Below are 10976 nucleotides of genomic sequence, written 5' to 3' on the forward strand. Positions count from 1 at the left end.
CTGGGCCCATCCCACCTGCCTGGCTCTCCTCTTCGCTCCTGGAGAGGAAGGGGCCTTGCGGCCTAGGTGTAGGGCTGGGGCTGGGGGGTCAATTCCCAGCTCTGCCACAGACGCTCCATGCCTCAGTTTCCCCATCTGTGAAAAGCTGGTGACGCTCTTTCCATTTTCTGCCAGGGGCTTCTGCTCTTGATAGCAAGCCCCCGTCTCAGTCGGGGGGCTGGGCGGCCCCCGGCGCGAAAGGGGTCCCCGTCTCAGTCGGGGGCTGGGGGCTGCACATTTGGTTCCAGTCTTGGCTCCGGGCTCCTGCTGCTCCTTTGCCCCCCAGAAGCTCTGACCCTGTCTGGCTTTGCTGCCATGCAGCCGCGCAGTCAGCAGGGGGAGCCGCTGGGTCTGGAGCGGGCGGTGGGGGAGGGAAACGCCTTTTTAATTGTAATTAAAGCCAAACCCAGTGAGATGGGGAGGCCTCATCATGCCCCCCCACTCCATGGGCTCTGCACCGGAGCCCCCCCCAGCGCCCGTCTGTGCTGCTTCCCTCCAGAGAGCCCCAGCTGGACCCCCCCCCCCGGGCACTATTGTAACACTAGTGCCCTGCGGCCGGGTGGGGGGGCTGGTGCCCCGGCTGCCCCCCCCTCTCACTGGGGCTCTGACCGGCTCTTCCAGGGCTTCTTCCGCCGGAGCATCCAGAAGAACATGGTCTACACCTGCCACCGCGACAAGAGCTGCATCATCAACAAGGTGACGCGGAACCGGTGCCAGTACTGCCGCCTGCAGAAGTGCTTCGACGTGGGCATGTCCAAGGAGTGTGAGTGCCCAGGCGGGGCTGGGGGGTTATGGCCTGGGGGAGTATGGCCAGGGGGCTGCATGGCCTGGGGGGGGGGCATGGCATGGGGGTTATGGCCTGGGGGAGGAGGGCATGGCATGGGGGGCAGGCTGGGGGTTATGGCCCGGGGGGGAGGGCATGGCATGGGGGGCAGGCTGGGGGGTTATGGCCTGGGGGGAGGGCATGGCATGGGGGGTTATGGCCTGGGGGAGGAGGGCATGGCATGGGGGGTATGGCCTGGTGGGGGCATGGCATGGGGGACAGGCCTGGGGGGAGGGCATATGGGGGCTATGGCCCGGGGGGGAGGGCATGGCATGGGGGGCAGGCTGGGAGGTTATGGCATGGGGGGGTATGGCCCGGGGGGGAGGGCATGGCATGGGGGGTAGCTGGGGGGGAGGGCATATGGGGGCTATGGCCCGGGGGGGGGGATGGCATGGCAGGGGGGCAGGCTGGGAGGTTATGGCATGGGGGGGTATGGCCCGGGGGGGAGGGCATGGCATGGGGGGTAGGCTGGGGGTTATGGCCCGGAGGGGGTGGAGACAGGCCCCCGAGCGCTTTGCTGAGCCACCCCCAGCTCGTTTCACGGGAGTCGGGACACGTGGAAAGAGCCGATTCCCCGCACGTGGGTCTGAAATCCCATCCCCCCTTGGAGCACGTGGGGGGCCAAAGGGGAGTGTGGGGGCGCCGGGGGGGGCAGGGAGGCAGAAAGCCGGCGTTGCACCCTCCCGGGAGCAGGCTGGCGTGGGAGTCGCCGAGCCGGCCGGGGGGGGGCACTGGTAACGCCCCCCCGGAGCCCAGCTGCGGGGGTTTCCCAGTCAGGCCGAAGAGCTGGGCCCCTTCCCTTCGTGCGGGAGCCAGGCCGTTGCCCCGGCAACGCGTGATTGATGATGTCAGAGATAAATGACGCTGACGGGGCCTCCTCGCATCTGCATGCCAGTTGTCATGGCGCCCGCCTGTAAACCCGCCCTCGCGGCTGCCTGGCCGGGGACTGGGTCGCTCTGCAGAGACCAAAGGGGGTGCAGCTGCCTGGCCCAGGCATCCTGCCCCCCAGGTTCCTGCCCCATCCGCTGCGGTGGCCCGGCCGTGCCCCTGGGCCGGGGCGGGTGTGTGCTCAGAGACCGGCCGGGGGGGAGGGGGCCAGCTTGGAGGTGGGGGCCCTTCCCAGCCTGCCCCGCCCCACCCCGGGGCGCAAGCCGCCAGCTGCAGCGGGTGTCATGGAGCCAGGGCGGGGGATGAACTGAGGCCTCGGTGCGGCTGGCTCTGGGCCGTGCCGTGGGGCCGGCGCTGGGCCGATGATGAACGCCAGGTCACAGCTGCAATCTCCCCTTCCCGACTGATCCCCGCGTTTCGCTCCTCTCCACGTTACTGGATTTGCAGAGCAGACGTGAGTGATTCCCGCAGCCCCGGCCCCCCTCCCTCGGCGCACGGCCTGAGCGATCGCCTGTCGCCGTAATCGGCTGCTGATGGCCCTGGCGCCTCCTTAAAGAGCCGTGTGCGCGGCTTCTGGCTTCGCTGCCATTTGTCAGCTCGGCCGCTCCAACCGCCTGAGGCCACGGGCCCCGCTCGCCCTGCCCCCCAGCTCCCCCTGCGGCCCCAACTCCCTGCTCGCCTCAGCCCCCAGGAGCCTGATCGCCCCCAGCTCACTTCAGCCCCCAGCTAGCTCCTGGCCCACCCAGTGATGCTTGTCCTGTCCCCAGGGGAAGAGATCGGGTCTGTTCTGTACAGGGCAGGGGCAGGCTGGCTTAGCGGTTATGGCATCCGACTGGGGGAATCTGGTTCAATCTGCCACTCACTGTGTGGGTCTGGTCACCGGGCCTGGGTCTGTGACCCCCACCAGGGGCTCCTGGGGCATAACCTGTGTCTTGCTGTGGGGCAGCGTCTGCTGTTGGTCCTCACCATGCAGGGGGCTCACCTTCCCCCTCCATACAGTCCCCCCCGGTTCACCCCCCATACGGCCCCCTGGCTCAGCCCAGCGGGGCCTCTCTGCCTCCGGGGCGTACCTGGGATCCATGTTCCTCTCTCCTCGCCAGCGCCAGGATTCCCCCGTCCCGGGAACGCGGGAGACAGGTGCTGAGCTGGGGCCCAGCCAGGCACGTGGGGCTGGGCTGAGGAGCCAATAGCTCTGTCTGTGTCATCCCCCCCCCATCCCCTCCTGGGCTTCTCTCCCGGCCCCTCCCCCCACACTAGGGGGGGCTGCTGATACCGACGGCCCGAGGGGCTGGGCCCGCTGCCCGCCACAGTCTGGGATCACTGAGCTCTCGGCGCCGGACGGGGTGCCCAGCGAGCGACACCCCCCATCATGGCAGTCAGAAAGGGGGGGAGCGCCGAGAGGCATCGGGGCCGGCCTGCTCACCCACCTGCCCTCCCCCCCCTCAGCTGTCCGGAACGACAGGAACAAGAAGAAGAAGGAGGCGCCGAAGCAGGAGTGTTCGGAGAGCTACATCCTCACGCCCGAGGTGGAGGATCTCATTGAGAAAGTGCGCAAAGCCCACCAGGAGACCTTCCCCGCCCTGTGCCAGCTCGGCAAATACACTACGGTGAGTGCCCGGCCGGCGCCCCAGCCTCCGGGAAACGCTGCTGCAGGGCGGGAGTGAGGGGCAGCAGCAGCCCGGGGGCTGGGATCAGGATTCGGGTGCGCGGAAGTGGGGCTGGAGCTCCGGGGGGCAGGCTGCATCTGGGAAGCTTCACACCCCCAGCTGGCCTAGCAGTGAGCACGGCCCGACGTCCCCTGACATCCCTGCTAGTGCCCCATGCGCTCCACGCTCTAGCCAGGGTCTGTGTTCCCAGCCCCCTGCAGCCTTGGCCGGGGGTGCCCAGGGGGATGACAGCAAAAAGTGCAGGGGGGCTGGGAGCCAGGACTCCTGGGTTTTCTCCCCAGCTCTGGGAGGGGAGCGGGGTGTAGTGGTTAGAGCAGGGGGTTGGGAGCCAGGGAGAAAACCCAGGAGTCCTAGCTCCAGGAGGGGAGCGGGGTCTAGTGATTAGAGCAGGGGGGCTGGGAGCCAGGACTCCTGGGTTCTGTCCCCAGCTCTGTCCCTGATTTTCAGCATGCCCTTGAACAACTTACTTCCCTGCTCCGTGCCTCAGTTTCCCCAGCTGTACAGTGGGCCCCCTGCATCTTTAGTTAAATACGACTGAGAGGTGCTGCGACGGCAGAGCGCTGTTCTTGCTGGGGGGCAGGGGGCTACATGAGGGCCCCCCATGGGGTGACGGGCTGGTGGAACCGACCCCTGGCCCTCCCCTTCCCGCTCACTGTGGCCGGCGCATCCCTGCAGAACAACAGCTCAGAGCAGCGAGTCTCGCTGGACATCGACCTGTGGGACAAGTTCAGCGAACTCTCCACCAAGTGCATCATCAAGACGGTGGAGTTCGCCAAGCAGCTGCCCGGCTTCACCACGCTCACCATTGCCGACCAGATCACCCTGCTCAAGGCCGCCTGCCTGGACATCCTGGTGAGCCCCCCAGCTCCCACCGCACCACTGAGCCTGGGAACTGTGTTCCCTGCCTGGCCAGCTGTGGGCAGTGTCCCCTGGAGGGCTGGTTCCTTGCACTGGGGATTGTGCCAGGGGGCACAGATGGGGCAGACCAGGGATCATGGGGTGGGGCTGGTGCCAGGGGGCAGTGGGGAGCAGGGTTAGGGAGTATTGGGGGTCAGGGCTGGGAGGTAGTGCTGGAGGGCAGGGGGCAGGGATGGGAGACAGTGGGGGGCAGTGCTGGAGGGCAGAGCTTGGGAACAGTGTGGGGGGCAGGGCTGAAGGACAGTGGGGGGCAGTGCTGGAGGGCAGGGGACAGGGCCGGGACGGTGGGGGGCGGACAGTGCCAGGGCCGCACTCACCCCGGCTCCCCCCAGATCCTGCGGATCTGTACGCGCTACACACCGGAGCAGGACACCATGACCTTCTCGGACGGGCTGACCCTGAACCGCACCCAGATGCACAACGCCGGGTTCGGGCCGCTCACCGACCTCGTCTTCGCCTTCGCCAACCAGCTGCTCCCGCTGGAGATGGACGATGCGGAGACCGGGCTGCTCAGCGCCATCTGCCTCATCTGCGGGGGTGAGAGCCAGGGCGGGGGCAGGGGGTGCCCAGGGGGGCTGGTGGTGCCCAGGACAGGGCTCCCCTACCCCCGGGAGGTCTGTTGCAGTTTCTCCACATCGGGGTTGAGCCAGAGCTCTCCAGTGTCCCAACGGGACCCGACAATAACAAACCAGGGGGGCGGGGGGGGAGATGGGTGCTGGGTTCCCAGCAGGCTCTGGGCCCTCTCGGGGCTGATTAACAACCCCCCCACCCCAAACAAACGAGCTCTCCCTGCTTGGCAGGGGAGTCCAGAGCCCTGCTCGACAGCACCCCCTGGTGCGGAGCTGGGCACAAGACTCTGGCTTCATGGCTGGGATCCCGGTCCCTTGCAGCGCGGTGCCTGGGGAGGGGGCTTGGCCCCGGCCCTGACACCCCCCCCACACACCCGTCCCCCAGATCGCCAGGACCTGGAGCAGGCCGACACAGTGGACAAGCTGCAGGAGCCGCTGCTGGAGGCGCTGAAGATCTACGTGAGGAAGAGGAGGCCCACCAAGCCCCACATGTTCCCCAAGATGCTGATGAAGATCACGGACCTGCGCAGCATCAGCGCCAAGGGTGAGAGCCTGGCGGGGGCCGGGGGAGGGGAGGGGCGGGGCCCAGGGGTGTGAGGGGGAAGCCTGGCAGGGCCGGGCCGAGAGAGGGAGGGGAGGGGCCGGGGGGGAGAGCCCGGCAGGGCAGGGCCGAGGGGAAGGGCGGGGCCCGGGGGGGAGCCCGGCAGGGAGGGGCCGAGGGGAAGGGCGGGGCCCGGGGGGGAGCCCGGCAGGGAGGGGCTGGAGGGTGAGAGCCCGGCAGGGCTGGGGGGTGAGGGGGGAGAGCCCCGCGGGGCTGAGGGGAGGGGCCGGGGGGGGAGAGCCCGGCGGGGAGGGGCTGGGGGGAGGGGACAGAGCCCGGTGGGGTGGGGCTGGGCTGAGGGGAGGGGCCGGGAGGGGAGGGGAGAGAGCCTGGCAGGGAGGGGCTGGGCTGGGCTGAGCCCGGCGGGGTGGGGTGGTGGGGAGGGGCAGGGTGGTGAGGGGGGAGAGCCCAGTGGGGCGGGGCCCAGGGGAGGGAGCCCGGCAGGGAGGGGCTGGAAGGTGAGGGGTGAGAGCCCGGCAGGGCTGGGAGGTGAGGGGGGAGAGCCCGGCGGGGTGGGGCTGGGCCGAGGGGAGGAGCTGGGGGGTGAGGGGAGAGAATCTGGCGGGGAGGAGCTGGGCCGAGGGGAGGGGCCGGGGAGAGAGCCGGGCTGGGCTGGGCTGAGGGGGGAGAGCCCGGCGGGGCGGGGCCGAGGAGAGGGGCTGGGGCTGGGGCTGGTGCTTCTCCCCCCCACCAGGCAGTGGGGCACTTTGATTTGGGCTGGAGTCGGGCCGTGGAGCCAGCTTTCTCCCCCACAGGGTGTGTGCCCAAGGGAGGGGGGCGCAGGCTGAGTGCAGAGAGGGTGACTCCAAGCATTCCCCCCCGCCCCTGTGTACCCTACGCCCCCCCAAGGCAGGCCCCCGGAGCCTGGCCCAACGCCGTCTCCTGTGGGGGGCCAGGCGGGGAGCCCGCAGTGCCACGCTGAGCCATCTCCCCCGTCTGCCCGCAGGCGCCGAGCGGGTGATCACGCTGAAGATGGAGATCCCCGGCTCCATGCCGCCCCTCATCCAGGAGATGCTGGAGAACTCGGAGGGCCTGGACACACTGGGCGGGCAGCCGGGCGCCTCCCGCGTGAGCAGCCTGGCGCCGCCCCCCGGCAGCTGCAGCCCCAGCCTGTCGCCCAGCTCCAACAGAAGCTCGTCCACCCACTCGCCGTGACGCCGCAGCCGGCGCCGGCGCCAGGACGCCGTTCTTGCTCTTTGCTGCCAGGCCCGAGGGCCGCATGGCAAGCCGGGGAGGAGGGGACGCTGCCGCGGGCCACCCCCTGCTCCGGGCCCCGGGCCCCAGCCCGTTCCTGTCCGTACCAGCACACGCTGTGGCCATGGCTTCCCTGTTGATTTGTGACGGACTCCTCGGTAGAATCAGAAGTGGATCCTGTGGGCACTGCCAGGGGGCCGCTGGCTCTGCGGGGGGCACTGAGCCCTCGCTGGGATCAGCTGGGGCTGGTTTACAGACCCCCAGCGACTGATGTTCGTACCCAGGTTGGAGCAAACTAGCGCCCCGCTCCCCCCACTCACCCCCCCCAGCGCGGTGGCGCAGGGGTCCGGCCCATGGCTGGGGGGCGCTGCACCCATGTGAAGATGAAGTGTCGTTTGGTTGAGTTGCATTTCAAGTGTTTCCGGGGGGGGGTTGGGGGGAGTGGGTCAGTTTGGGAAACGTTTGTTGTTTTTTAAAATTTTCATGAGCAAAATCGATCAGCTGATTGTGGCCGTCACGTGCACCCCCACCACATTTCCCCCCCCACACACACACACACGCCTGTCGTCACCAGCAAAACCAACAACAATCCAGTCCGCTTGTCAGGTAAACCCAGAAACACCCCCAGGAACCAGAGGCCAATTCCTTGCAAAGCCAGACAAAGCCAGATTATATATCTATAAATAGCTATAAATATCTATAAATACCTTTTAAAAACTTTGTAAAAGTCGGGAGGGGTTTTTAGAGATGTGCTGCGGTTGGCAAGAGGGGGGTCCCGGTTCTGGATGTGAAGTGGGGGCAGGGAGGGGCTGGGGGGGGACAGGGGTCCACACAATTTATTATTATTAAATTTTTTTTGTTGTTGAGATTTTCATGGCTTTGGAATCTCTGGGGAGAAGTTGAAAGAGGAAGAAAAACACAAACCCAAAGAGGCTCCCCCCCGGGGGTATTTCCCCCCCCATGCCACTGGGCTGTTCTTGATTCCTCTGAAATCCAGTTGGGGGGCACTGGACATGGCCTGTCAGTCTCTGCCTCGGGCAGGGGGGGCTGTTTGATTTGAAGTGTGTTTCTCTGGGGGAGGACCAGCGACCTCCACAGATAACATCTGCTGGGGGCACATAGAAGGGCTGGCGGGTGGCATTACGGCGGGGCAGATGTGGGGCTGGGCGGGTGGCTTAGTGCCTGGGGGGGCTCTGCCTGGAGGTTGCTGCTCATTCACCTGCTTGGCTTGTTCCTGCCACACACGGGGGTTCGGCGGGGGGGGGGGGCAGAGCTGAGCCTGGCATTGGCACAGCTGGCCTGTTAGCCCCCCAGTGCCCTGGCTCAGCCTGCCCCAGACGATCAGGTGTGGGTCCTGGGGTGAAGATGGGGGCTGGCAGGAGGCCAGGCCAGGGGGGTGGCCAGGCTGGGGGCTGGCAGGAGGCCAGGCTGGGGGGTGGCCAGGCTGGGGGCTGATGGCGTTCGTTATACCAGCTCCCTGTCACGTCTGCTGCTTCCCTGGCCCTGGCAATCCTCCTCCCCTGCCACACACGCATCCCCTTGCGGTGTCTGCCCTGCAATGAGTATGGGGGGGCACTGGGTGTAGGAGGGGGTGGGAGGGAGGGACCTGGGTTGCAGTGCCCCCCCCAGCCCTCCCCTGCTAGCTGGGCCAGTCACGCCCTAGGCTGCTGGGGGGAGTGAAGCCGAGCTCGACCGGCTGAGAACTGGTGGGACGGATCTCGCTTGGGGTGGGGGGGGAAGCACCAACAGCCCAGAGTCCAGGAAAGCAGCTGCCCTCACCTGAGAGAGACACTGTGGTGGGGGTTTGGGGGGAGGGGGGGAGCGTCCTGGGGCCGCTGGATGGGTGGCTCTGAGCCATGAGTGGCAGCTGGGCATTGGGGCCATTGGCCAGACCCTGCGGGCAAGGCTCAGACTGGCTGGGCTGGCAGTGGGCGCTGGGCAGACCTGGTTCGCCGGGGACAGGCAGGATCCCCTTGGACGAGCGCAGCCCTAGGTGCCGACCCCCCACACGTGCGGGCAGGGGCCACATAGTGCAGCCCAGTGGGGAGGCCGGGGCCTGCCTGAGCCAGCTACCAGTGCCCACCCCAGCGTGTCGAGGGCAGCGCTGGGTGCTGGGCCGGGGCCGCGCGAGTCCTGCCCGGGGATGGGGGGGGTTGCTCATTTTCAGGGTTGTGGTTTATTACATTAAAGCATCTTTAGCCCCATGGGCCTGCTGCTTTCGGGGCTGGGCACCAGGAGCAGCAAAGCTGCCCCCCACAGATGAATTAATACTAGGGCTGTCGATTAATCGTAGTTAACTCACACACTTGATTCAAGAAATGTAGCGCGATTAATCACCCTGGTAGTAGAATACCAACTGAACTGTATTAAATAGTTTGGATGTTTTTCTACATTTTCAAATACATTGATTTCTATTACAACACAGAACACGAAGTGCACAGTGCTCACTTTCTATTTGTTTTTATTACAAATATTTGCAGTGTAAAAGATAAAATCAATACTTTTCAATTCACTTCATTCAAGTACTGTAGTGCCACCGCTTTAGCCTGAAAGTGCAACTTACAAATTTGGGGTTTTTTTATTACATAACCGCACTCAAAAACAAAACAACGTAAAACTTCAGAGCCTGCAAGTCCACCCAGTCCTATTCTTGTTCAGCCAATCGCTCAGACAAACACGGTTTTTACATTTGCGGGAGACGAAGCTGCCCGCTTCCTGTTTATAATGTCACCAGAAAGTGAGAACAAGGCATTCGCATGGCACTTTTGTAGCCGCCATTGCAAGGTATTTGCATGCCAGATACGCTAAACATTCGTATGCCCCTTCATGCTTCGGCCGCCATTCCAGAGGACATGCTTCCATGGTGATGATGCTCATTAAAAAATAATGCGGTAATTAAATTTGTGACTGAACTCCTTCGGGGAGACTTCTACATCCCCTGCTCTGGTTTACCCGCATTCTGCCGTATAGTTCAGGTTTTTGCTGTCTCGGATGATAGCCCAGCATGTCTGATTGACTAACACTGTCGCTGCAGATTTGAGAACGCAAAGAAGGTACCAATGTGAGATTTTTAAAAATAGCTACAGCACTTGAGCCAAGGTTTAAGAATCTGAAGTGCCTTCCAAAATCTCAGAGTGACCGAGGTGTGGATGTGGCGCATGCTTTCAGAAGTCTTAAAAGAGCAACACTCCCATGCAGAAACTACAGAACCCGAATCACCAAAAAAGTAAATCAACCCTCAGATGATGAAAATGAACATGCGTCGATCTGCATGGCTTTGGATTGATATCGAGCGGAACCCGTCATCAGCATGGACGTATGTCACCCAGAATGGTGCTTGAAGCATCAAGGGACATATGAATCTTTAGTGCATCTGGCACGTAAATATCTTGCGATGCCGGCTACAACAGTGCCATGAGAATACCTGTTCTCATTTTCAGGTGACATTATAAACAAGAAGCAGGCAGCTTTATCTCCTGCAAACATAACCAAACTTGTTTGTCTGAGCAATTGGCTAAACAAGAAGTAGGACTGAGTGGACTTGCAGGCTTTACATTGTTTTATTTTTAATGCAGTTATTTTTTGTACATAATTCTACATTAGTAAATTCAACTTTCATGATAAAGAGATTGCACTACACTACTTGTATGGGGTGAACTGAAAAATACTATTTCTTTTGTTTTTTACAGTGCAAATACTTGTAATCAAAAATACAGAGAAAGTGAGTACTGTACACTTTGTATTCTGTGTTGTAATTGAAGTAAATATATATGAAAATGTAGAAAACATCCAAAAATATTTAAATAAATGGTATTCTAGTCTTGTTTAACAGTGCGATTAAGCATGCAATTAATCACAATTAATTTTTTTAATCGCTTGACAGCCCTAATTAATACAGCCTTGCCCAGGCACCTGCAGCACTATAGCTGGGGAAACTGAGACACAGCAAGAGCCTCCCCCATGGTGCGTCATGGGCAGAGCTGGGAACAGAACCCAGGAGTCCTGGCTTGGGCAGTGGTGCAGCCATGAGAGGGTTAATGGGGGGGGCCCTGATGCAGGATCTGGCATAGGAGGGGGGTTGGTGTTTTTCTTTTCTACCTTTTTTTCCATTAACCTCTGGATGTGGCGCCACCCTCCTACAACAGGAAACAAGAGACAAGGGGAACCTGGCACACAGCCAGCACCTGCCCCCTGTGAGACCCCCACTGCAGCGTCCGTGTGGCCACGCACTGAGCAATTAAACACACCCCCTGCCGGGTGTGTTTAAACACACAACC

General features: G+C 63.0%; 1 protein-coding gene across 3 annotated transcripts in view; it reads left to right on the top strand.

Annotated features, from left to right (window-relative positions):
- The window catches only part of RARA (retinoic acid receptor alpha), a 68576-nt gene extending 59398 nt beyond the window's left edge, over nucleotides 1-9178 (top strand). For 2 of the 3 annotated variants that reach the window (XM_043503334.1, XM_038385559.2), the window contains 6 exons: nucleotides 661-802; nucleotides 3197-3357; nucleotides 4093-4269; nucleotides 4668-4872; nucleotides 5290-5448; nucleotides 6452-7264. In XM_043503334.1, coding sequence (XP_043359269.1) covers nucleotides 661-802; nucleotides 3197-3357; nucleotides 4093-4269; nucleotides 4668-4872; nucleotides 5290-5448; nucleotides 6452-6660 — 1053 coding nt within the window. In that variant the 3' untranslated portion in view covers nucleotides 6661-7264. Of the gene's footprint in view, nucleotides 1-660; nucleotides 803-3196; nucleotides 3358-4092; nucleotides 4270-4667; nucleotides 4873-5289; nucleotides 5449-6451 lie in introns of all 3 variants that reach the window. The other variant, XM_038385558.2, reaches the window with a different exon arrangement.
- Nucleotides 9179-10976: the final 1798 nt, after the last annotated feature.

This window comes from Dermochelys coriacea, chromosome 27, assembly GCF_009764565.3.
Source record: "Dermochelys coriacea isolate rDerCor1 chromosome 27, rDerCor1.pri.v4, whole genome shotgun sequence".
NCBI lineage: Eukaryota > Metazoa > Chordata > Testudines > Dermochelyidae > Dermochelys > Dermochelys coriacea.